The sequence below is a fragment of the Ornithodoros turicata genome, unplaced genomic scaffold (genome assembly GCF_037126465.1).
Source record: "Ornithodoros turicata isolate Travis unplaced genomic scaffold, ASM3712646v1 Chromosome21, whole genome shotgun sequence".
Lineage (NCBI taxonomy): Eukaryota > Metazoa > Arthropoda > Arachnida > Ixodida > Argasidae > Ornithodoros > Ornithodoros turicata.
Window position 1 is genome coordinate 2,316,817 of NW_026999337.1, and position 27,542 is coordinate 2,344,358.

At 48.7% G+C, this 27,542-nt stretch overlaps 1 protein-coding gene across 1 annotated transcript; it reads left to right on the forward strand.

The window, feature by feature from the left end:
• The first annotated feature begins 24,572 nt into the window (after window positions 1-24,572).
• Window positions 24,573-26,964, forward strand: LOC135373109 (uncharacterized). The gene is made up of 2 exons (XM_064606383.1): window positions 24,573-26,037; window positions 26,168-26,964. Exons 1-2 carry the CDS (start codon window positions 25,958-25,960, stop codon window positions 26,763-26,765), a joined length of 678 nt encoding a protein of 225 aa, XP_064462453.1. The 5' UTR covers window positions 24,573-25,957; the 3' UTR covers window positions 26,766-26,964.
• The last annotated feature ends 578 nt before the right edge of the window (window positions 26,965-27,542 follow it).

Consider the following 27,542-nt stretch of genomic DNA (forward strand, 5'->3'; position numbering starts at 1 on the left):
CTTTTTTAAGTCTGGCTCGCATTTCCGTTGACGGTTCCCGACAGCATTCCTGGCGACTGAACTGGACTTTGCACGATGGGGAGGTCTGTCCTGCCTTGGCACTTGGGGAGGCCTTGTTTTCTTCCGCGAGTTCCGGCCGTGAACGTTATTGTGAGCATCATTGTACATACCACTGTTCATACCACATAGCATTTGTAGATATCTGTCGCCTGTCACCTCCTCTCGCCTGTATATGAACATTTGGAAGTGGGTTGCCATAGTAACCAACCGGTGCGTGGCCCCGGTGGGCTTTGGAAGTGAGCCTAGGTCACCCATGAATAAATGTTTCCCCACAACTGAGCCTTTCATGGAACAGAACATGGAACATTTCATTCTTATTCTTGCTTCTAGGTTTCTTCTATTCCTCTAATCTTGCTGTATGGTAATTTTCACAGATGTTCCTTCTGCAAGGACCTCCTACGAAATTGCCCAGGAAATCTTCCACCAAAGTGGAGTTGACAGTTCCCGACAGCATTCTTGGTGAGCGAACTGAGCCTTTCATGGAACAGAACATGGAACATTTCATTCTTATTCTTGCTTCTTGGTTTCTTCTATTCCTCTAATTTTTCTGTATGCTAATTTTCACAGATGTTCCTTCACGGCAAGATGTTCCTTCTGCAAAGGCCGCCCACGAAATCTTCCAAAGTGGAGTTGACAGTTCCCGACAGCATTCTTGGTGAGTGAACTGAGCCTTTCATGGAACAGAACATGGAACATTGAACAATTAATTTCTATTCTTGCTTGATGGTTTCTTCTGTTCCTCTAATTTTTCTGTATGCCAATTTTCACAGATGTTCCTTCACGGCAAGATGTTCCTTCTGCAAAGGCCGCCCACGAAATCTTCCAAAGTGGAGTTGACAGTTCCCGACAGCATTCTTGGAGAGTGAACTGAGCCTTTCATGGAACAGAACATGGAACATTTAATTCTTATTCTTGCTTGATGGTTTCTTCTGTTCCTCTAATCTTTCTGTATGGTAAATTTCACAGACGTTCCTTCACGGCAAGATGTTCCTTCCACCGCCTATCTTTGTGCAGCTTCAGATGCGTTTTCGTAACGCGTAAGCTATATAACGCTAGTTGGATGATACAGATAACGCTTTCGGAGCAGATTGTTACAGCTTCAGATGCGTTTTCGTAATGCTCCATTTTTTTTAACGATCCCGACGCAGAGAAAAAAGTACTGCGATGCAGACACGTTGGGACCGTCTACGACCATAAGTGGGCATTTTCCAGCGGCCTCACTCATCCTCACCTCAAGAAGCACAGACTTTATTGGCCTCACTCACCCTCACCAAATCTTCCTCACCAGTAACTAAACCTCAGTCACCCTCACCCTCACATTCCATTTTAAATTTTGCCCTCACAAACCTCATCTCAGGGCATCGGGATCCCGAGAGGCCTTATCATCCTCATCCTCACATGCCTTCACCTCGTGAGGCTATTCACAACCCTTATGGTCTCACGTATCTTCACCTCATGAGGTCCTCATCCTCACGTGTCCTCACTTCATGAGGGCCCTCATGTCCTCACGGCGCCTCACGTACTTTCACCTAATGAGGACCCACATGGCCTCACGAGTCCTCATCCTCACGTACCCTCACCTCATGACGGCCCTTATGGTTTCACGTACATTCTTCTCATGAGGACCCTCATGGCCTCACGACCCCTCATCCTCACGAGTCTGGCCTCGTGAATACCGTTATGGCGTGACGTGTCTTCAAGTCACTAGTAGGCACATAAGCCTTAAAAGAACTTTCCTTCATGTTCACCTGACACGTCGGCGTTGAACTACTGTGTCAGTAGTTGGTACTAATGATACTGCGCGGCATTCAACTGCTTAAGGGTTTCGTCGAGTGATTGGATAAATTTGGTAACAGTTGCTACTGTCACAGTGAGATATAACGTTAGTGTTTGGCATCAGCAAAGAGGAGCCCGAACCCATCACCTCATCTGTGAGGTGCGTCACGGACCGTCAGGCCTTCACGACCTCATCCGTGAGGTCCCTCACGAAAGGCCTCACAGCCTCATCCGTGAGGTCCCTCACGAAAGGCTTCACAGCCTCATCCGTGAGGTCCCTCACGAAAGGCTTCACAGCCTCATCCATGAGGTTCCTCACGAAAGGCCTCATGGCCTCATCCGTGAGGTTCCTCACAAAGGGCCTCACGGCCTCATCCGTAAGACTCCTCACAGAATTCGTTGTACCCTCACGTATTGATGGCCTCACGACGACTGGCCTCATGAGGGCCCTCACGGTGGGCCTCATGAGGGGCAATGCCTCACGACTGTCCTCGTGAGGAACATTCAGCGTGGTCTGGCCTCACTCACCCTCACCTCATCCTCGTGAGGTGAGGGTGAGGCGTTCTCATGAGGGTCCTCATGAGTGAGGACGCCCAGCTATGGTCTCAAGTTCAAAACAACCTGCGAAGAGCCAAATGATAACGGTTACACAAGTCTGACATGGAAACGCGCAGCTTGCTTATCCTCCTTTTCGGGATTCTATCATGTAGTCACAGGCAACCAAGTGATGATAACCGACATTTGAGTGCAATGACAGAAAAAAAAAAAGACCATAAGCGAACGTTAAAATTACTGGTTAGGAATCGACTTAAACAATAGTGAAGGAAAAGAACGAATGTCTAATTCAGGACGAGGAAGAAGCAGTCGCAATTATGATGCGTCTTTGGGATCACTAAAAGCGAATGCATCAAGAAGTTTCACGCAACGCAATCACTTGCTCAACGCATGCATAAAGCGCGTTCCTCGTGTTACTAACCTGTTTCACTCAGTGCTGCATGCTTGGCTCGTGCATGGTGACAATAACAGCATGCTACTTCCATTGCATGTCCATTTTCATCCATTTCTCCAATAAATGCATCACGATCACAGCCGGCGTCCGTGCAACGTCCCTGTGTGAAACTTCGAATGTCTGTGTGCGTCCGTCACATCATATATCCACCTGCGAGCTTCGCCCATGCAACATTGCACTAACATGAGAGTGAACTACGCAAGAATGTAATAGCAAATGCAGAAGGTTACTTACTATGTGACTTTGAATTCCGTTGTTTCCAATGCAACGGATGTCGAAGCGGCGAGGTACCACACAGCAAGCGAAACGCTCCTCCCGCTTTTTCCTGATACACGCTGTTGCCAACTGCCACTTGACGTGCAACCTCCACCTGCCGACTTTCGCGAAACTGCGGACCACTTCGCTTTTATAAGTAACGCTGGTAACTACTCCAAAAGCGTAACGCCGTCCTTAGGGGTAACGCCACTGTTTCTCTCGCAATGTAACCTGTAAGAGGGCAGCGCACGTCCGCATGTAACCTTTGAATGGGCTGTAACCTTTACATCGAGCACAAATAACTTGTATTTCACAAGTTAGGTGCGTATCAGAGTAACGTTAGAGGGAACTAGATTGAGAGTGTACGAGGCACAGTGCGTATCGGTAACCATGGGAAGAAGGCGGTTCTAACGGTCCAAAGCAATCTAGAAACTCCGTCTGAAACGGTTTCTCCGGGTGCGTTAACGGAGTGATCGGTACCTGATCGCTCGCCCGCGGTCTTGAAAAAATCTGGCAACTGTGACATGATTGACAGTGCGCCTTTATGTCACTCTCTTTCATCGGGCTCGAACACTAGTTTTTCTGTCCGATCTGTAGTCATTTCTGTTGTCCTCTTTTCGTGAGCTTCCGCTTGTAACACGTCCTTCGCGTGAGCCTCAAGCTCCTCCTGCGCCCGAACCAAGCTTTTGTGGTCAACGGGATTCAACAGTACGTCTACTCCGTCTGCCATGCGATCCACTACAGCAGCATTTGCTGACGCCGTTCGCCCCTTGCAGTGACCAAACCCAACGGCACGTACACAAGCTTTGCAGGCTCAATATCCCCGAACGCGCTCTTTAACTTCATGTCGCTAGAGCTTTCTTTTTCACACTCGGGCGGAATGCAGCTTCTCCTGACAACCGTGATGCCAGCTCCTGTGTCAAGCCGGGCTCTTAGCGTCTTCTCACACGATTGAACACCGAATTCAAGCATCTCACAGTCTGTTCCAACTTAGAACCCTGCATTTCCCCCGGCATCACCAACGTCCTTACTCGCGAGTACAGTGACTCTCGCAACAAGCTTACTTTCCTGCTCTGTTTCGTCGCGTTTAGGCACTGCGCGCTTGGTTTGCGATTCCGGGCAATCGTATTTGTAGTGTCCATACTTGTGGCACACGTGACACTTTCCTCTACGTCTAGATTCCGCACCCTTAGTTTCCGCAACACGGATTGCCTCCTGTTTCGGCGTCTTCACCTCCCCAACTTCTGCGCTGGCTCCCTTAGTTTGTCGTTTTACCCGACATGCGTTGCTGTCCTCGTAATTGGACGCCAATTGCGCTACCTACAGCGGCTTCAGCCACTCTGCTGTGTCATTTAGAATGACATACGATCTGATATCATCAGGTAGTCCCTGCTTCAGGCGGTCCGACACTACGAGCAGTTTAAGGTCCTCTAGAGTTTTGATCTCTCGACTATCTAAGTAGTGCTCGAACAGAGTTTCCAAGTTAGAGCCCAACTGGTTTCACGATTCCCCGTCAGCTTTACGAGCTGCGTAGAATAATCGCTTGTACTCGTTTGCCGTCAGCTTTAGCTCGGTTAGTACCTTTTCTTTGAGCTCACTAAACGCGAGGATTTTCTCCTCTCCACACCGTGTCGCAACGGCACGCATTTTCTCGGTTAAATACGGCAGAACCACAGCTCCCTGAACGTCATCCGGGACGCTGGGATTTATTAAGATCGGCTCAACGCTCCTAAACCATGCGGGCACCAGCGGTTCAGATACAGGCATGGGCGCGATGACTCCCCTCAATTCCTTCGCATATTCACCCACCCTACTTCTTTGCATAGCTACCTAACTGACACCCAGTGAACCCGCCTGCATTTGTGCTCGTTTCACACGCTCTAGCTCAAGCTACCCAACGTTATCCTCCCCCCCCCCTTGATCAAGCATGGATTCTGAGCTTCCATTTGAGATTTAAAGTTGCTATCTATTGCGCCACCGTCGGAATCCTTCCCCGCCGGAACTTCATTGCATTCCTCCTCTACAACCCCTTTCTGCGTTTTCTGCGATCGCGTAACGATAGACATGGTAAAGCCGGAGAAAACCGATCAGACACTCTCACCTTCGGTTCTAATGGCTTCGGTGGAGAGAAGTTCGTAGATCCCTGCCCGTAGCTCACAGCCTTTGCGCAGCGCCAGCTTCCTCGACGCACTCGAATCGCCGTACTGGTCGCCTGTTCCTGACCTCCTTCAGTGAACTTTAGAGGCCACTGCTCGCAGATTTCCTGCTCCAACCTCGATGACTTGCTCAGACGAGGTTCCCTTGGCTCAGGACGGAACAGCTTGCGAAGGTGCACCGCTGTCCAATGTTGCTCCAAGCTAGTCGACGACGAACATCCTGTCGACTGCGCCAGTAACATTTTCCCCTAGTCGATGATGGTAATGACGGGAGAAGGGGTTGGTGTTCGTGGCTGCCTTGACGACCGTGCATGAAGCAAACGTAGACACTATATACAAGTTTATTTACACGGGGAGACCAGTGTCCCACCCGACTGCCAAATCCTGAGTCATCGTAACAATCACATTCATTTTCTGCAACACCTCGGTCCGAGGTCAGCGACAAGGTAGGTTTTGCGTTCCGCGACCTTCATCCATTGTGACGAATCTGGTTGACCTTCCGTGCGTATTACGGAGTCCTTTCTTCCCCACAGCTCCACGGCGAGAGTAGCCTTCAGTCGCCACTCAAACTGGTCACTTCGAGGCATGGTAAAATTCCACTACAAGCAAAGTTTCATGGAGGCAATAACTTCACAAACACTCTTCCATTATGAGGGCTGGTGCCTTCAAGCTCCATGTCTTGACTTGAACAGTGACAGGGGTGGTGCCTATGACCGTAATTTTTGTATTGTCAGCATTCCACACCGGGGCGTCGTAATTCGCTTGATCCAAGAGGCCCAACTTGTCACAAAACGCTTTGGACATGACGCTGAGCGTTGCTCCTGTGTCGAGCAACATAAGCGTTTGCGACATAAGCGAGCATAAGCGTTTGCTGTCCATTGTTCAGTGCCGGAATGAAAATTTGATTGGGTCGTTGTCCACTTGGTATGAGTGGATACTCTTCCTATGTCCCGGGCACTTGCCTGCAACATGGCCTTCCTGTTTGCAGTTATAACACGTCGGGGTGTGTTTGGATCTCCAGCTTACTCTTCCTTGTGAAGTGGATGACATGGTTGGACTCAAGTCCGAAGAGCTTACTTTTGCTTGAGCTGAAGAAGTTTGAGACGAAATCTTGGTGCCCGATGAATTTTCATTTGGCTGAAATGACAAGGAGTGCACCCGTCTGTGCATGGCTTCCTCGTCATTGTTCATGCCAACATGCTCCATATCGATGATAAAACATCGACAAAAACGAGAGCTTCCTATTAACATCGTCTGCTCCACGATACACAAAACGCTGCACAGACGTCGGAGACGGTGCAGTATTTTCGTGAACTCGTGCTGCACTCGCGTTGCACCTTTTCCACCCGAGTGGTCGAGTGTAGTGCAAGGGCTGCACCTCCCCGGAATCGAATGCGAGAACTTGCACCGTATGCACAAGTTCACAAAGTACAACCCAATCCAAGACAGCTGTTCACTTTGGAGTGCAATGGAGTTCCGTGTAAATCTACTGCACTCTACATGCTGCGCGACATGGTTAAGTGGAGACATCAAGTTTTATTAAAGTTGTGGCGTGTACTTCGGAAGACAAGGAAGGACAACCAGATTGACTGCCGATGTCAGAAGGAATGCGAAAGCGCACTGGCGCGCAGAAGCGGCCCCGTGAGCTCGCGTCACATTTTATTGCGATCGTCGTCGACGGGCGGCACCGATAGGTGGAATTGCGGGTCCTGGGGGAGGTCGGCGAAAGGCGTTGGAAGAAGCGGCGAAGTAACATGACATATTCAGACTGCCGAGTTTCAGCTTGGGAGTCGAGCCAGAAGTCCCCAGGGAGGTGCAGTGTCGTTCCAAAGACGAGCTCTGCGGCGGAGTAGGAAATATCTTGCTTGAGGGTAGTACGAATGCCCAACAGCACAATCGGCAGATGGTCTACCGAGGTGACTTGGGCCTCACGAGCAATAAGAGATGTTACAATAAGATGTTACAATAAGAGATGCTACAGCACCGTTGGAGGCCGGATGATAGGCAGCCGTTCTCATGTGGTGAACTCCCAGCAGGGTCATGAGAGCCTTGAAGAGGGCGCTTTCGAATTGCCTGCCCTGGCCGGTCGTAATGCGAGTGGGGCATCCGTAGCGGGCGATCCAGGTACAGATGATCGCACGAGCTACGGTGTCGGCGGTCATTTCGGGGATAGGCACAGCTTCAGGCCACCGGGTATACCTGTCGACCATGGTAAGAAGGTACCGATAGTCGCGGGAGAGTAGTGGGGGGCTGACAATGTCGACATGGAGATGACGGAACGGGCTATCTGGCAGGGAAAACTCGCCGACGGGCGACTTGGTGTGACGGGTTATTTTAGCCCTCTGGCAGGCCATGCAGGATCTTGTCCAGCGTCGCACGTCGGCGTTTATGCCCGGCCAGACGAAACGGGAACACAAGAGACGCTGAGTGGCCCGGATGCCGGGATGAGCAATGCTGTGTAAGCTCTGGAAGGCTGGGAAACGGAGCGTAGGAGGGAGATACGGGCGCGGCGAATCACCGGAAACGTCGCAGGCGACGTCGCAAGGCGCCATGGGGAGAGCTATGCACTGTTTTGCGGCTGTCAAATTTTTGTACAAATCTTCAGAAGAAAACTGTGATTTCAGTTGGAAAAGTGTGCTATGGCCATTGGCTTCCGAATTCATCAAGAAAAACGTTATCTTTTGTTGGCTAATTTTCAAGTTCAATTAGCGAAATTAGCTTAATTAATGTGTGACGCTAATGCAAACGGCCTGAATCTGTGGCAAAAGTATGTGTTTGTGCATTCCAAGTAGTTTCATAATTTTCTGAAGTTAAACCTATTTTTAGAAATATAATGACACTTTCTCACCGGACACCCTGTATAATCCCCGCAGGGGCGCCAATCCCCTGATGACTTCGGAAATATATGAAGCGGTGAAGACCACGGACTGGACGATGGTCGGATCAAACCCAGCTGCAACATATTGTCGAACTCTTGGCTGGCGATCGTGAGCCGGTCGCCGGTGAGGCGGCGTGGCCGAGGGGGACCCGTCGTCACAATGGTGTGGGTGACAGCATACTTCGGGGTGACAGCCAAGTTGCAGGGCTTCACGACGGAAGGGAAGTCGAGCAGAATGGCGGAATACGGAGACGAGGGCACTGGAGCGCACCTTGTTCCTGGACGGGAAATGTGGAGGCCGGCGATAGAGGCGGCCTTCGACCACGGCCCCCCAGGAAGCCCCCTGTTCTACGTCATTGACCGAATCGCTGGCCACCGCTTTTTGGTAGACACCGGCGCTGAGGTGAGCATCGTGCCCCCCACGCGGGCTGATCGCGCCCGTGAGCCCTCCTCCTCGACTCTTCATGCCGTCAACACGTCGCCTATCGCAACCTTTCGCCTGCGATCCCTCACCATTGACATCGGGCTCAGGCGCCTTTTTCGTTGGCTGTTTCTCACAGTCGACGTGCCTAACGCAATTCTGGTAGCCGACTTCCTTCACCAGTTCGGGCTCGACATAAGTATCGCCCGCAAGCACCTTGCTGACCCCGCAGCCAGCCTCACAATTTCTGGCGTCCCGTCTTCCCAGCATAGTTCATTAGGACAGTTTTGCCCTTGTCTTCCGAGGTACACGCCACAACTGATGACCCGAACTCGGCGGTCGAAGGGCGCCTCTATCGACCGGCCTCCACATTTCCCGTCCAGGAACAAGGTCGTGTGCACTTCAGTGCCTTGTCGCCGTATTTCCTGTGATGCCAGCAGAGGCCGTTGTGCTGGCTCTGTGCATCAGAGTGGGCGGAAGGAGAGCGGCGGCGGCCGCGGGAAGGCGAACGTAAATTCCTAGGGCGGTGAGGGAGAACTTCGATCTGCGAGAACCATGCGCGCGGGTTTTTCGTCCAAAACGTCGGCAGGTGGACTTCTGCGCCAACGGCGCCTATTGTGGGGCCTGTCCAAGCGGACGGTGCAGAAGAAGGCGGTTCCAAAGGAGCGTCTGGAGAAACGTTCATTGTCGGGTCACCAGTTGTGGCGTGTACTTCGGAAGACAAGGAAGGACAATCAGACTGACTGCCGATGTCAGGAGGAATACGAAAGCGCACTGGCGCGCAGAAGCAGCCCCGTGAGCTCGCGTCACATTTCATTGCGATCGTCGTCGACGGGCGGCACTGACAGGTGGACGCTACAAAGTAAAAAGGAAATGTCAGCCAGACAGAGGTGGGCTTGCTATTCAAAAAAAGGAGAAGAAGAAGAAAACTAAAGGAAGGAAATGGAAAAAGGAAGAAGGAAAGAGTCCGTATTGATAAGGTCCGTAGTTTTGTGACAGCGGAGAAGGACAGTGATGACGGTCCACTCGGTAGGTTTAGGAACGAGACCCAGTAGAGTAGCGAATGAGAGAGTGCTGTAGCCACGTTGGGATACACGGCGACGGAGGGAGTCACGGTATAGAAGATGTTGCCGACAGTGTAGGATGCATTGGGGGATATCAGCCACCACGCCGCAGCTGGTGCAGCGAGGAGTGCTGGATTGACCCATTCTGAATAGATAATAATTGGGTGTTTACGTCGCGAGACAAATGAGATCATGAGCGACGCCACAGCGGTCGGTCTGTGGATTGCTTTTGCCCACCTGAGGGTTCTTTAACGTGCGATGCGAACGCACCCCGTATTCAACGTCCCTCGCGGAAGACGGCGTGTCTAAGCAACTTGTACCCTGCCACCAAGTTGCTGGCGTGCCTCGGGCCGGGTTCGAACCCGCGATCTCGGGATCAGAAGGCGAACACGCTACCGACTGAGCCACCGAGGCCGGTACCATTCTGAATACAATCCGGTACACTTGATGTCTCGTATGAACGGGGGAAAATTATACATATGTTGGAGACACTGTTGCGTTAGGAGAAATATATGCTTTCCGAATTATGTGCGCTGCGCGGTTCGGGAAATAGGAGAGGCGGAAAAAAGTGCCTCTCATAAGACGATGTCGTCGCGCCCAGGTTTCAGCGTTCCCTACAAGACTATTTCTTGTCGCCTTGTAGTAATTTCTTAATCTGGCTTTAGACCACTTAGGGTACAATGAACTCCTGCGTTTGCAGTGCTGTGTCCGTTTTGTCTGCCAAAAAGTATCAAAGTTGACTCAATGCGCCGAAAAGTACCATATTCACTGCAACTTTGCGGACGATATAAAAAACTGATAAGATTGAGCTTTATGCCGTTTAATCTGTCATTGATGGGGCTATCGAATTATATATAATTTGTTACTCTACTCTATTAAGAGCGATACCTTTTTAAGTATCACCATGCCTCGGAAAAATGACGAATTTCGGAAGCCTTTATCTAAAAAACCCACCAAAAACTTGGCTCGAAAATTTTACATGTTGTAGATAGTTCCTTAGACTATGCCCAGATAAAAAACCAAAATATTTCGGTGCTGCCTTGCAAGGAACATCAAGGAGTAACTGCAAGGATTGTAGCGAGTTAGCATGTAACGTGAACTTCTATCACTTTATATGTGATCATGCTTATTTCGTGTAATGGCTCTGGATTTCACACTCGTGTACTCGCGCACATTTGTGGGCACTGCTGTGGCGGACGCGCTGAGAGTTCGGCACGAGGGTCATGAGAGAACTGATGTTCTGAGGCTGGAACAACATAGAAGGGACAAATACATACAAAGCCTCAAATTTGTTTGAGTCTTTGTATGTATTTGTCCCTTCTATGTTCTTCCAGCCTCAGAACATCAGTTCTCTCATGTTCAACAGTTGCCGCTTGCGTCGATCCCCGCGTATGAATGTGCGTATGAGTGAGCAAAAATGTAAGAGTGAAAGGGGGATGAGTGAGAGAGAGTGGCTGGTTTGTCCCTTCAGATGACGCACCCTGGAAGTCATTTCATCTTTCAACGAGGGTCAGTTAGGTGAGGTGTTCTGACATATTTCGTTCGCGTGAGATTTCGAGAAAGGGGAACTAACACCTTGTGGATTCGTACTAAAGCGGAGATAAGTCTCCCTTGAACCGCGAGGTACATACATATCGCCCACGCGCAGGTGCGCGCTTCCTTCCCAAGCAAGCAAGCTACAAGCACAGAGCGTTGCCGGCAGAGAAACACAGCCTCTCCGTTCGAGTGTACCTCCTCACTCTCCACCAATTAGCTGCATCCTTTTCCTCGTTCCGGTGTGATCTTTAGTAAATCTAAATACGCCTCCGGGCCTCGAGAACACATAGAGCAGAGGCGGGCTGCTACCGGACCTGAGCGTGGAAACAGTCGGGTACGGGCCGGGTGCGGGCCGTAGCTTGCGGGCCGTGCAACGTGCCGCGTGTAACGTGCAGCGTGCGGGCCGTAGCAACGTTGCACAAATTAGGCCCGTGCAGTGCTCTAAAGTAGATACACCCGCTTATAGAGAAACTCGACTGCAAGTTATTCTCAGTAAGCTCGGGCGATATTTGGGATGACGGGCAGGAAACAGAATTGATTGTCGCAAAGCAGTAAGATATACGTATACAGAGTTTAAAGGGACCGAAAAGTGAAAAATAACCCCCATATTTTTGCCCACTGTCGTACACAACATCGTTGTTTGATAAGACACAGAAAGCATTACTTCTCAATTCGGCATATTTTTTACGTATAAATATTTTGAAGATTGCCGGAACATGGACGGTGCTGCCAGCGAACGGCGAAAAAGAGCAACTTGGGTTTCGGGTCCAGGGCTCCCAGGGATTGGTCAACCCTTACCACGTGAGAGTTAATTTTGTAGAGAACAAAGTTGACGCACATTATCTTACAGCTAAACGCCATTTTAAAAATGACGCTCACTTCCATAGCTTTTACGTTAATAAAGCATTCAGCTACTTCGCCGCTACGAGCTACGATCCGCCGCGCCATCTGCAAGGCCATCTGTGTTATCGCGTTTATTGTTTACGTCGTGGGTGGTCATGTTGGTTGCGCGAAGCAGAAACCAGAAAGTATAAGTGAATGACATGTCCGTGGCTGTTGTGTCGATTATTCGAGAGACCTACATATGCCCGGTGTAGTTTTGGTGTTCGGGGATGCAAAAATCATGTTCGTTCACCATCGGCGGCGGGCGTTTTCTACCACAAGGTTCTACAGGAGAGTGCGCGAAAACGAATGTGGTTCGAAACACTCGGCTATTAGATGTAGCAGTCGTGTCGTGTGTGCTGAGCTCATTTTGCTGTCGATGACTACGAAGATGCCGTAGAAGGCTAATTGCGAAGACGTCCGAAGCACACTGATGTTCAGTAACTAGTGATTTTGCTTCACCGAGGTGACCAGTTCAACACAACGTCTTAGGTATGTACAGGCGCCACACATGTATAAATTATAATATAGCGATGACGTATTCCATTTAACTTATGTTATCCTACTTGTCCCGTACTCAACATTGTCAACATCAACAATTTAATTTTAGGGGCCTTCCAGTGTTGAAGTGGCGCAAGATTGCTTCGTGTGTGTGTGTGTGTGATCCAGGCACTCAAGTTGACATGACAGAAATAGCTGAAAGCAGGTATGCAAAGTCTACAGATGGAAGCACTAGATTTGTTACGTGTTGCAGACTTTGTGACATTTTTTGGAGTCTTTGGACAGGTGCAGAACATTAGTATGACGTCAACAATAGGAGAAGAAACCGATGAGAGCCACTAGCTTGTTTGAAGGGCACAAGAATAATTCCTGTTGAGATGTAGTTATGACTAAGGAACGCTAATTAATTTTCTAGAGATGCATCCTCTACACTTGAATGCCCAATGAAACAGCAAAAGTTCATTGTCCTTGAAGCCCCACTACTGGAATTGTTCAATGTGTGTTAGAGCTGCAGTGAGCCATGCAAGGTTACCACGTCATATTGGTCCTAAATTTGCAGAGTTCCCCTATCTCGGACGCAACTGTCATTTCTCTTTATTGCTCTTCCGATCCCACCTTCTCAGAGGTTAATGTGGTTCACCATACACTGCATGGGCACTGCCTTTTTCTACTCATGCTTTCGGTTTCTTGTTCTGTTGAATAAATCTTCACTTGAGTTTGCAGCCACCATGCTGGCTACTGTGTTTGCCCCTCATCTATATTGATGTGCTATAACGGTATAGCACATCAACATGTCAACAACCTACCAACAACAACCAAACAACCTTGCCTAGTCCTACTTTTGGATGGAAACTACACGATGTGGTAACATCCACATATATACAGTTTTAGTCGACGGAGACTTGCTGTGAAAGATAGATGCTGTTTTTGAACAACCTTCTGTACTTTCTTTTGTCTCACTTAGCATGCCTGAAGAAATGTCCTCATCTTCATCAAGATGACAGGTCATTGTTTGATCTGCAGCATTATTGTTCCTGTAATCTTTTCACCAAGAGAGAATACAACAGTGAACAAATGGTAAAATATAACTAGCTTGTTAAATTCAAAAGCGAAAGAAGAAACTGTTTATACTTCTCTTGTTTATTTTGTTGCAGGTTTTACAGCTCTATCAAGTACGTCGAAACATTAGAGGGCAGGAAGCCCTACTCTGTTTCCTAAATCTCTGGACAATAAAAAAGAAAGATATAGTTTGAGTTGTGACAAAATGTTGCTTCTGCTCTTATATTATGTTTCAATTAAATGTTACGATGCATTTGTCATGCACACTGAAGCCAGTTGCAGTTTACGGGGCTGTTAAAAGTACTTTACAAAAGTACATCTCAATTACAGTAACAGAGAACTTATGCAATAAATTATTTAGCCATTTTGGAGTATTATGAACACCAATGGTGCATGGTTAACTTTGAACACAGATCAAGGGTTAATAATACCTGAAGTCAGCCCTCAAGAAGTCAGCCCTCATAATGAATCAGTTACAAGTACTCCGTTTAGCAAAATAGAGTTAATTAAGTGTAAATCCCAATCTTGGTTCAAATATTAATTGACATTTGGAAACGTGGTCACTAAGTAGTATACTAAAAGGTTCTGAACACAGTTCAGCTGAATGACACTGATTAAAATTATCCTACTTACTCCACATATATACAATTGAGACATGAGTATAACCTACAACTACATCTATGCCTACAGGTTACTTAACCCTCCAGGAACAAACTAGTAATTATAATATGCTGTGACAGCAAAGAAAAAGCAATGAGAAAAAGTTGCAGCAAGCAAGAAATGAAAATATGCTGACATCAACATTTCTACAAGTCTGCACACTGAGGGGAAAGCATCCCTAGTAGCATGCACGACGCAGATCGAGATCCAGTGGAGTACTTTCTATTGTATTTTCTCGGAGCAGCCCATATCCTTCTTGTGAATGGCCGACAGGTGGTATAACGAAATTTCCTGCAGAAATAAGGAGGTACCCGGGTTCGAATCCCGGTGCCGGCTGTGCTGTCTGGGGTTTTTCCTGGGTTTTCCTCAGACGCTTTCAGACATATGTCGGCACAGTTCCCTTAGAAGTCGGCCCAGGACGCACATTCCCCCAGGGCGTCAGTCGTGACGTTGCCCACCTACGTGAGGCCGACAACGGCAAGCCCTTTCACCACACACCCACACCACCACCACCACCACCACCTGCAGAAATAAGGGTTTTACGTCCAGTTTGCCGTTCAAGTAGCGCGTAAAGACCACACGGCGCTGCCGTGTATGTTGCCATGCTGTTCGGTTTCTCGGATGTATATGTAAAAGACAGTTGCAGTACTTCGGTGTCAAGGCACAGTATTTCGAAATATTCGTTAGTTCTGATGCAGTTGTCTGCCTGCTTTTCACACGCATTCTCTACCTCCCGGCAGCAAAAACCGTAGTATCCATCCGTAGTATCCGTCGGTTTGCATTTCACACATGAACACCTGCACGACGAAAAAACAACTCTTGTTTCGGCTTACACAAGTGCTTCTCCCTGATACATGGAAATTTCACAAAGCAGTCCATGTTCACGGCACGGTGAGCTACTGCTGAGGACGAATGTCACTCCGATTAATTTCTGGACGAGGAATCTTCTGCTGCGAAGAACACACTTTCCAGCACGCCAACGCACGAACAGCAGTTCTGTGTGAGCGACAGTTATCGAATGTGGAATTCCAGCGCACTCATGTGCAAGAGACTCGACATTCTCGACGTAGAAAGTGGTCACAAATGCCCACTGCCATTTTCGTTTTCGCCGAATTAGCGCCCGGAAGTGCGCGTATTACATGCGTCCTCGACAGATGGCGCGGGGTCATGCAATTGTTGACAGACTGCTCGGTTTCCTACTAGGTCCCTGGACATGTAATCATGGAAAATTCGATTACAGAAAAACTACAGCGATTTCAGCGGAGTTCTTTGATATTTGAACTTTTGAAGGTTCAAGCTTTTCGCTGAACATAAAGTTTCGATAGGTTTATATTCACTTTTCGGTCCCTTTAAGCAAACCAGGCTATCATTGCGTCCTCCAGAGTTGAGAATGTACAACGTGAATTTATTGGAATTTATATTGATAGGTACTCAGGCCGTTGTTATTATTTTGAATATCCGAGAGCTTTTAATCGATGCAAAATGGAATTCTGTTAGTGTTCAAGGGCAAAATTTGTGACGTGGTAGATCTGTATATGTGTGTAATGGAATCATGGATCGTGTATTTTTCGTTGCAACTATTATCTTCAGTCTACCCGCTGGGGCGTCCTTCTCCAGTACTCAAAGCAGCAGAGGTTATCTGCTTGGCTCCATTAACAGGTTTGAGTGCTTGTTCAACGATGTAATTTTACACGTCGATACTGATATTAGTAAAATACTGCTATTCTTGGATAAAAATATCACTTGGTTTTCCGCAATTATCTTTTTCATGGACAAAGTAAGGCATGAAAGCTTTCCTCAACGCTTCAATCTGCAATCCCCACCAAACTTCCCGAAAATCAACTGAACTTGCTGTAGTCCTCCAACCTGTTATAAGTACGCAATTGTCTTGTCAAAGGAATTTGCAGCCGTTATTTCACAGTTTCTGAAAACTCCGCTCGGGATGAATACCCTTATCCTTGCTCCCGAGAAGGGTATCCTCAGTACAAATTATGCACGGTGACAGAAAAAGTAAATGCAGTGGCAGTTCGCTGCAACCTTCAATTTGCTCGCCCTTCCCCTGTTTTGCCCATTTGAAGAGGGCTTTATTCAAATGAGGTCCTGCATTTGAATGCGTCTGCTCCAAACATTTGCATTCGCTTGTGCTCGTGAGCAAAATAAATTGTTTTCGGTACGCTGGTGCTTACTACGAAAACAGCAACAAAAATTTCCGAAAAAAAAAGATTTAACGCGAGCTCATTCTATAGAGCGGAAGCCATTGGCGATGGATGGCAACGCTCAGGGTGTCCAACGGAAGCGCTTTGTACATTCATATAACGGACAATACGATTAAGGTCAACCACTATGTCTTTTTTTTTCTTTAGTCTCTAGAGAAATTAGGACGTCGTCGAATTTAAAATATTATTTCATTTAAAAGGGAAAAATTGTAAAGGCTAGCTCAAAGGCTTGGTAAGCGCACGAGGACTCCGTTGAAGCAATTACAATGCGCCTTTTGGCCCCAAAAAGTTTTATTAACCTCCATTTCGAATTTTTTATTTCACTGCAATGCATTTCTTGCGGCCTTCTTCGCATAGATTCCTCTTGCGAGACAGATTTTGTAATACATGATCTCGTTTGCATTTCCAAGTATGCAAACATTGTGTCCAAATGTTCCACGCATGCTAATCTAGACCGACAGTTGCTTTTCACAGCAGAACGCGAACTCTAACCTCTAAAATCAAAATCAAAGCAACAAAGACGCTGTAATCGAGGAGTACATCCGGAGCTAAATTTCGGTCCGAAAAAAAAAGGAAAAGAAAGTAGGTGAGGTAGAAATCACAAGTCCTACGATGAATATTCATACAGAAAACTTGTGTGCAGCACGGAATGCTGGTGCTGGTGCCGGTTGCAGATCACGTGCCGAAAAAGCAGCGAGCGGTAGCCCGACATGCCCCCTACGTCATTTGCGTCATATGCTCACTCCACAAGCGTTTGCCGGAAGGAATGCACCTCCTCGGTGCTGGGTATCATGCGTGACGTCATGCTCAAAACCGCGCACGCGCACTTCCGCAACAAGAGCAAGAAGAGTAGCGGGCAAGTAAAACCACGTGCGTTTGTTTGTGTACAGATCACGTGCGTTTTTTTCTTTGTTATTAGTGTTTCGGGCTTGGATTACTGGCTACGGGCATTTGTTCGTGAATAGTGACTGTGCGTTTGAATCAAGTCAGGTAAAGTTGATGGATGGACTGTAATACGAGTAGGTGCATCTACAGGGTGTCCAAGCGAAATGTGAACATATTTGCTAAAAATGTATCTATCACTTTTTCTGAGATGAAATCAATTGCAATATAGCATATGCTGAAGGGTACTCCCAAGGAGGGCATTAGCAGACTCCTAAGGCAATGTCTTAATTAACTTTGAATAATTAACTTTCTAATTATAATTTTTTGCGAACGATCTATCGAATGGATTTGCTCTGAAAACGGCTTTGGTATCAGGTGACCGAAGAGATCAGATGTTCTCATTGAAACAACTTTCTAGCTTTTATAATTAAAAAGTTAGAAAATTAATTACCGCTAATTAATTGACAAGGGGCGATGATTTTTTTTCTTTTTTGATAGACCACACAACTGGCAAGCACGTACAGTTGGTTCCATTTGTGTAGAGCACTGAATTTTTTTCTTTAGCTCCTGGCCCTTTCTCGGTGGGACACCCTGTATCTGGTATTCTAGAAACCGTAGCCGTCCAGTAACAACAAAAATTTAGTTCTCATATTATGATCCAAGGACATGTCAGTATTACTCTCTCCACCTAAAAATACATGATACATGATGCTGTGACATACATAGATGTGAAATAATAATTTCAAAATTAAAACAAGCAGAAATATTTGGCGCCGGTGGTCGATATGCAACAGTAAACAGGAATGAGTGATTTTTTCTAAATTGTATTTCATCTTTCTTTTTTTCATATTTTCTCTGAGCCGTTACCGAAGATAAGCATTCCTGCTTCCCCCAAATACTTGAACCACTTCAGAAAGCTCCACACACCGTAGGCACCCCAACTATTACCTTGTTCACATTCAAATGAAACATTCTTGAAACTGGAGTTTCGCCACAGCATGATTCATCAGTGTCTCAAAGCTCGTGAACTCAGATGTGCAGTCGTTGCATTTGAAAGGGAGATGGACATCTGCGCCGATATTATGAGAGAACTGTTGTTCTGAGGCTGGAACAACATAGAAGGGACAAATACATACAAAGCCTCAAACTGCCTAAGAAATTAACGATGAAAGATCAAAGAAGATGTGGGTTCGAGTCCTACAGCTGGCTAACCTTTTCAGTGACTTTCATCTTTCACCCGATATTATGCACGTTTCCTAAATGCCTTCGTAGCGTTTACGGTTTCACAAATAACTTGTCGTAAAAGCGGCATGTCCTGGAATTCGTGAAGCTCGATGGTTCGGATATAGCTGGTCTTTCCACGATCCCAGCATTTGAATGTGATTCAAACGTGCACACACTAATCACAAACAAAGGCCCGTAGCACGTAATCCAAGCCACAGAGACAAACGCACGTAGTCTACACACAAAGAAACGCATCGTGGTTCCACTTGGAGTTCGACTGACCGGCTACTCTTGTTGCGGCAGTGCGCGTGTGCGGTTTGTCTGATTTGCACATCGGGGTTGGAGCATGACGTCACGCATGGTACCCAATCGGGAGGGGGTGCATTCCTCGTGGCAAACGCTTGTCTCACTCCAAGCCAGTCTTCTATTGCGGAAGATCATCTGCTTTTGACGTCACATGCAGTTTCTGCGTGGCGCCGGCAACCATCGAGTCGCAGCATTCGCATTTTTTGGCAGCTCTTTTAGTTAATATATTCTGAACAATCATCGCATACACCGCATGATGAATGCTCAGGAATGCTTCGAGATACTTACAGATGTTTTGAGAATATCTTCATGGACCCTTTAAGGTCTTCAATGCGTTATAAACAACACACCTTTTAAAACACTTCACCCGTAAAAATACGATATTTTTCTTGCTTCGTTCACTGGTTCTCCATCGTGGTTTTCCCCGTTTCTACGGAGTACGGCGATAAGTGATGTAGATATAAAGGGATAAGTCATCTACGTGAAAATGCACTCCAATCACCTTGATGTAGGTGTAGGCGGAAATGTCTGGCGAATATTTTCGGTTTTCCGTCCGTTTGTTATGCGAACAGGGCCGAAAACGCTAACGTCAATGCAAAGTTTCAGTGAAACGCTCGTGCCTCCCATTTATTTATTGATTTACGCAAATACGCCAAGGTCCGTATATGCATGGAAAGCAAACATGCTAGGGTAAGCAGTATTTGAAAAAAAAAAAAAAAAAAAGTGCTGCGACCAAGGCGATAAGTAAACCTTGATGGAATTAATTTACCTAATTAATTTACCGCAGAATTCTCGCTCGAAAAATGCAAATGGAAGAATGGGAATAAATATTGTACGCCGATGTCCTCAGCTAATTTTCTTGCCACCTGCCTTCGTACATGCATTTCGCAAACATCTCTCCTTCCTCAGGCGTTCTCATTTCTTTTCTCTCCTCACTAGCTGCGCTATTTCTTATCTGTACTTTTCATGATGTTTTCATACCCCGTTTATTGCAGCTTATCACGTAGCTGCTAACGAGTTTGGGTCTGTTGAAATTTAATTACGCGCAGTTACTTGAGCTGACGGTTGTGCTGCAGGTCTCGCTAAAAATGTGCCGTCGGCAAAATCCGGAAACTTATGTTTCACTCCCGATAACGCGCACTCAGTGATGAGGAGGTTAGAAGGAAATTTAAAACTGCATCCGCTGAACAGTAGTCCAAACTGGTGGTTCGTCGAGGTTTAATAGTTGCAGTTTAGTTTGTAGTTGAGCTGTAGTTAGGTTACATAGCTATATTTAAAAATAGATCGCCGTATAGTACACTCTGTTCCAACCAGTACGGTGAATTATGCAATTATCATTTTCGACTTCGGTAGAGTATGAGGGCACACGCCTTTTTGTATCTGTTCACGTATATCCAAATCAACACAAATAGGCGTACATTTCCCATTTTCAACAAATCACAAAAATAATTACATGAAGCCCTGCTTTTCAAGTGTAGGAGAGGTCACTTGAGAACAAAAGCAAAAAAAAAAAAAAAACACCAGACGTCCTGAAACGCAGTTGACAAGAATAAATGTGAAAGAGGCTTCAGCCTTTAGGGCCAAAGTACTCGCATGCAGAGCACGTGATCTGGTTTGTTTCACTATCCCATCGTTATGTAATTACTCTACTGTGTTATTATGTCACATGTTACACATGTCATCACGTTAACGTTAAATGAAGCCTTTTTTTTTGTTCATTTCCGGTGACGTTGTCACGTAATTCTCGGGTGGTTTAATATTCATGGTAGTGTCCCCGCTAACACTTCACATACGCACTTGTGTGTCGTCTGATAACTGACTTAAATATGGAAGGACACATCCGAAACATATGCGCGGTATACTTGAAGATTTTGGCAATGTTCGGCATTTTGGCGAGGAAGCCGAGAGGGAAGACGTGGAGTGAAGGCCACTCAAACGTCAGAGAACATCCGACTTCGCGCTTCAGTGAGAATGCATTCTGGATTATAAAATGGCTGTTGACTGTTGTCTGACGAGCATTCCTCGAACTGAGCATGAGTATATTGAACATATAGTGAAATGACAAATCACGAGTTTCAATTCAAACCAGCAAATGCTCAGCAGAATAGCATTGTCCTTGTCACATATAGGCACCTGCATCCCCACCAAAGATAGCGGAGAGAACTACCGCAATTGTATACAATAGCGTTGAAAAGAAAAGGCACGATCGTTCGTATTTGTCAATATACAGGTTGCGTCACGTAAGTCTCGCCAGAATTTGCTTAAATTCGCGATTTACTTTTCGTTTGGACTAGTCGTTGAATATATCTACTCCGGATGGGGCCTACTCTACTCAAAGCAGCATGGGAACTTTGAAGGACACTGCTCTGTCGTCTGCTTCGGTTACCCTTTACCCCTGCTGACGCTGCTGCTGCGCACACCGGGAATCTTGTTGTTCTACATCTACCTCTGACTTTGGTCATCTCATAATGCTCGAAAACGCCATTGCGTGCCACATGTGGCGCTTGTTTTGAAATCATTTTGAAATCTTCTGAAAATCTTTGAAAGGCTTGCTTTTCTGAAATTGCAGCACAAGGTGGCCGCATCCGTAGTGTAGGAGAAGTGCTAAATCTTGTTCGAGCAGGGATTCGTCGCGCTCTTCGTAGAGAGAGAGCTGTGCTGGGAGCTGTGCACTTTGCAAGACGATGGCAGACACCTTCGGTCCTCTTTGAAGATGATAGAGGTACGTATTGTGGGGAAAAGAGGGCGAAGAAGTTGGGAGGTTTGAGGACGACGTGGCGGTTAGAGACAGGTGGTAAAAAGGAGGACGACGAAGGGTTTTGACACAGTGTGGACTTGGAAGCGCACAGGAACAGACTGTAAGATGTGAGTTGTTAAAGTAAAGAGTTTCTTGGCACATCTTGTATTTCTAGTTGTGTTTCGACTTCCGCGGGGATCGAATGGACGGGCTTCGCACCCGAGAGTGGGAATAGGCTCCCACAAATGGCGCCCAGACGTGGGGCACGAGCTCGTTCGTTCGACGACATGGAAGACGTGGAACGTTCTATTTTTTTCGTTCCATTTTAGTGTGTTAAGTTTTATTTCAGTGTGATACCGCCGGATTGTGGTACTTCAATTACTTCGTGTTCTTTCATTTTTTTCTTTGTATCTCGCTTTGTTGGGGGAGCATTTTTGCTGATCGTTTTCATTGAGTGTTATAGCTCCCGCCCGGTGCCTGACCCGTGGAGCTGATGGACCGTACGCCGCATCGCGGGTACAACCTCCGGAGTGGAGCAAAAGCACCAGTACACCAGCGGTCTCACTCGGAGGAGCGACCGGCACACGTCGCCCCGGCGCCTACGGAGCCGAGAGGACCGGCCGACGATGAGAAGGCACCTGCCGTGCCTCCATCCCAAGGTACGTCGACTGCGGTATCTGCAGTGCCGCAGTCAGACACCACAGCAACATCAGAGCTTCTGTCACGTATGGCAGAGCTGTGCTCGTTGATGACGCGACGCCTTGATGCCGGGTTGGTTTCGCCGCCGCAGGCACAAGTGCCCGTCCGACTGACAATTCCTGTTCCTATGTTCTCAGGGTACACCGATAGAAAGTCAGTCGCAGTCAATCAGGCTGGTATGGGAATCTCAGACGAGGTCTTGATCCTACGCATCCTGCAGGTTGCTTTGGTAGGAGACTCCGCTCGCTGGCTCCAACTGCAGTCGAGGTTCACGTCCTTTCAGGACTTCGAGCAGCGGTTTAAATACGAATTCCTTCACCCGGATTACGAATATCGCATCCTGGAGGAGCTGCACCAACGTACTCAGCATCCAGATGAGACGTTGGCAGATTTCGTACGGGCCCTGCAAGAGCTGTATAGCAGAGCAGAACCAACTGCAACAGAGCAGCAGCGAGTAGCACGGGCTATCCGTCAGTGCCACCCACGCTTCCGGCCCTACCTTCGAGCCCATCGCTTTAATAGCCTTGAAGCTTTGGCCCAGGAGGCTCGTACCATACAGGGCGACCTCCTAGCCGAACTCGAATATCGGCCCCCGTCGCCGCCTAAATGGGCGTTAGAACCACGCTGTGCGTGGTCAGCGTGAGCAGCCTCGGTCGAACGCCTACCTGCAGTGGGACAGGGTGAGCACCACCGCAATCCTTATGCGGAGCCATCCCGCCGAGCAATTGATCCCTTCCGTCATGGACAGAGGGCGATCCCCGCAGGAACGAGCCATGACAGACCCGTCCTGCCTAATCATCGTGGTAAACCCGGCAACACAGCTTGCGAAACTACGGACAGCCAGCGGGAACGGCAGCGTCTCCGCGCCCGCAGCCGCAAAGGAACGCCGGATGTTGGAATTGCGGCAGCCCCGAACATTTCCGTCGGGACTGTCCGCACCGAGGGCCGAATACCCGTAATGTGCCAACGGGAAACGGCCGCAGCCGACGTCCATGAACGCTCGCTTAACGACGTCGGTTATCTGCCGAAAGAGCGAACGAATGGTCGCTAACAGCGGCCTTGATCATGCAAAAGCTGGCTCTGCAAGCAGCAAGACAACCAAAGTAGACGCATTAGCTCCATTCGCTCTCTCTGTTCGGAATGGCATTCAGGACAGAGAACCAAATATCGCAGTTCGCATCTTGGGCAGAAATTACATCGCCCTTATCGACACGAGAGCTACACTCTCTCTCATCGGGGACTGTGTTTACGAGCACTGCCTGCAAAGACAGGTAGTTCTGCGGACAACTGAGGTCACCCTTCGTCTTGCTTCCAATGACGTCATTCCAGCACAATCTGCAGTCATGCTGTGGCTCCGTTTCGATGGGAGACGGCGAAAGCAGCGCTTCGTTCACCTTCCTGGCCTGGCAGTGCCCGTTATCCTGGGCAGGGATTTCATCATCCGGCACAAGTTGGCGCTGGACCTCCCCAATGGAGGATACGTATACCACGGCTCGACAGCGTTCTTCCCCTTCGCCACGGCAGCGGACGATTGCACGGCACAGCAAGCTGCAGCAGTCTCCACCGAACCGTCTGCACTCCGGACTTTTGGTCATTCCATGGTCCTGAGGAGGAGCACCGTCAGCTTCAACAAGTATTGCGGCAGTACGACGGTATCTTTACGGAAACCCCCGGTAAGACGTCTCTGTTACAGCACAGCATAGACATGTGTAACGCTAGGCCCTGGCGTTGTAATCCAAGACCTTTGAGCGTACATAAGCGTGCTTTGTTAGACGCTGCTCTAGAAGAAATGCTCCAAACCGGTGCAGTTCAGAGATCCCAGAGCCCTTGGGCGTTTCCTGTCGTCCTGGCTCCGAAACGTGACGGTACAGCAAGGTTATGCGTCGACTATCGTCGACTTAACGCAGTAACTGTAAGGGACTCTTATCCCCTCCCGTCCATCGAATCAGTCATGTATTCCCTGGGCAACGCTGCGGTGTTTTCAACGCTTGATTGTAGCAGAGCGTTCTTGCAGATCCAAGTTGCCCCGGAGGATGTCCGGAAGACAGCCTTTACCTGTAGTAGGGGTCTGTTCGAGTTCGTACGGATGCTTTTCGGTCTGTCTAACTCACCAGCCAGTTTCCAGCGGTTGATGGACACCGTATTAGGAGATGCGAAGTACAATTTCGCGATGGCGTACATGGAGGATGTCGTAGTGTTTTCCAGAAATTTTCAGGATCACTTGGAACACCTGTCAATCGTCCTTGCAAGGATGAAGCAGGCGGGGCTAACCGTTAGCCCCCGCAAGGTACAGCTGGCATCGCCTAAGATCAGCCTTCTCGGCTTCGTGGTGGACGGAGGCACCATCAGTCCTAGCGATGACAAGCTAAAGGCGATCATGGAGTTTCCGGTTCCGGGTAACGTAAAAGCCTTGCAGCGTTTTCTAGGTATGGTTGGTTTTCACCGGCAATTCATTCCTAATTGTGCTCAGTTAGCGCAGCCGCTTAACCAGTTGTTGCGCAAAAACACACGCGGGCATTGGGGAGAACAGCAGGAACAATCCTTCCGAGCTCTATCTCATGCAATCGCTAATACGGCCAGGCTATATTTGCCCGACCTAAATAAACCGTTCGTTGTGCAAACAGATGCTAGCGATTATGGTGTTGGCGCAGTTCTCTTGCAGGAACATGACGCTATTCTCTGTCCAGTGGCTCTTGCAAGTCGCACGCTGAATCCGGCAGAACGGAACTATTCCGTCACGGAAAAGGAGTGCCTGGTGATCATCTTCGCTCTCAGGAAGTTTGATCTCTAGCTGGATGGCAGCACTTTCACCGTCCAGACTGACCACCAGGCACTCTCATGGCTGCAGCGGCTCCACAACCCAGCTGGACTTCTCGCCAGGTGGGCCCTGAAGCTACAAGGCTACTCCTTCAACGTGGAGTACAGGCGGGGCTCCACGAACGTGGTAGCGGACGCACTATCCCGTGCGCCTCTACCGGAGGGGGAAGAGTAGGCACCGAGGCGCCTTCTCAACTCCTGGCAGCAGCACAAGTGGCACGGGACGGACCCTCGTCCTGGGGCACGGGCGTGAGTAGAGAGTAGCTCCTAAACGATCAGAGAGCGGACGGCCTTTGTCAGCGGTTGTCTCAATGATTAGCTGAGCAGGTCTCGGCAGACACCGGAACGTCTGACGGACGGCACGACTCCATCTGCTGGGCGAGGATGACATCCTGTTCAGGTACATACTCCAGGCGGATGACGACGACGGTACATCTCCATGCAGAGTCGTAGTGCCACGGAAGCTGCGTAAGTCTTTCATACGTTACTTTCATGACTGGGCCTTGGCACGTCACAGCAGTGGCAGGAAAATTTATGAAAAGTTATGTCGTGTTGCGACATGGCCAGGACTGAGGCAGGACGTAACTAAGTATGTTCGTACTTGTCCGACATGCCAGAGAGCAAAACCTCATGGTGGTTTACCCCCTGGGCGCTTACAGCCGGTTCAGAGCAATAGGCCCTGGAGATAGTTGCTTGGGATGTGATGGGACCTTTTCCTCGTAGTCCTAGAGGTAACCAATACCTGTTTGTGGTTACTGATCATTTCACAAAGTGGGTTGAGCTGTTTCCTCACAGGACGCTGACTTCCCAAAGAGTATGGGAACGATGGCTCGACACCTTTTGCCGGTTCGGGTTTCCCGCTCAGCTGATCACTGGCAACGCAACCTACTTTACAAGTAAGGTGTTCTCAGATTCTTGCGCTGTCTTAGGCATTCAGCACAAGAAGGCTTCCCCGTATCACCCTCAGGCGAATATTACCGAACGTGTTAATCGGAACCTGAAGATGATGTTGATTGATTTAACTAGTCAGCACTACCGTGATTGGGATCTTCACCAGACTGAGCTGGCGTTCGCCACACGGACGACGGTCAACAGATCTACAGGCTTCACCCCGGCGTTCCTGAACTTGGGACGAGAGGCTCCTTTTCCAGTGGAAAATGCTCTGGACCTCCGGGATGGCAGTACCCAGTCTCCTTATTCAAGGTACGCTGAGGACTTCCAGAGCCGACGGGACGTCGCAGCTCGGACTGCTCGGGAGAACTTGGACGTCGCAAGGTTGGACCAGGCTCGCCAGTACAACCGTGGACGACGGAATCTCACGTACAGCGTCGGTGACCTTGTCCTTCGACGGACTCACCCGCTTAGTGATGCGCCACGCGGCTTTGCAGCTTCGCTTGCAGATAGGTGGAACGGCCCCTTCGAGGTAAGTGCGTGCTCCTCCGGCCTCACTTACAGGCTTCGTCGCTGCGACACCGGCGAGGAAACTGGGCCAGTACACGTCTCGGATCTGAAAGCTTATCACCTTCGAGACCCCGACGGAGAGGAGACCGATCATCAGCCGTCTCCTCCCCAGGACCTGGACCAGGATTCAGCTTCCGGACCAGCTCCCAGTCGCTACAGTTAGCGTCCCCGCAGGCGGCGCACGTATAGCTGCCACTATCCTAGTCGCTAAATCCTAGTGCTCTTGTATAGTTGGTCTTTCTTAGTGTGATTTCTGTTTGGCAGTCTTCAGCTATAATCTTCTGGGGGGGGAGCCTTTTCAGGTTCTCACGGTTTGAAATTGCTTTCTCATCGGATTCCCCTTTTCTTCCCTGGCAGACTACGATGCCTCCCCGTACGAGACAACGCGGCGACCGGGACTTCCATTTTACCCAAGGCCGCCCGGGATCAAGCGGACCACCGGCACGATCTCGTTCGCCGTCACGACCTGCTCTTCGCTCAGTGGCCACCTGAACGGTGGTGGCGGAAAACCGCCCTGTTGGACGAGCGGCTCGCTGCAGATGGTCGTCGCAGCCACGCCCCCTCCGGGGTGAAGATCCTGCTTCGGTACCTACGCCTTTTTTGGGACTGACGTTGTCCGACCGTCACCTCCACGATCCACCGATTCCCCTGTCCGAGGAGGAACAAAGACTGCTGTGCCCTATGTGCAACGTCCCAGAATTACACAGGGCGACTCATCCTTAAGGTCTGCTACACAGGACCAGGGTCGACGCCGCCCGTACCGCCGGAGACGTACCAGCAGCGTTAGCGACCCTGCGACGCCTACGCCCCGAATTGCTGCGGGAGGCTCCTCAGCGGAAAGGCGTCATAATTGACATGTTGGAAGATTTTTGAACTATTGTTTGTTCGTTCGTGAACTTTTGAATTTTGAGTGTTCGTGGTAGTTACCACAGGGGGGAAG

What these genes read in the sequence shown, in the direction of transcription:
- LOC135373109 (XM_064606383.1), top strand. Translation starts at nt 25,958, where the DNA reads ATGGGAACGATGGCTCGACACCTTTTGCCGGTTCGGGTTTCCCGCTCA. An exon ending in CAACGCAACCTACTTTACAA is followed by an intron (nt 26,038 to 26,167) that starts GTAAGGTGTTCT and finishes TGATTTAACTAG; the next exon opens with TCAGCACTACCGTGATTGGG.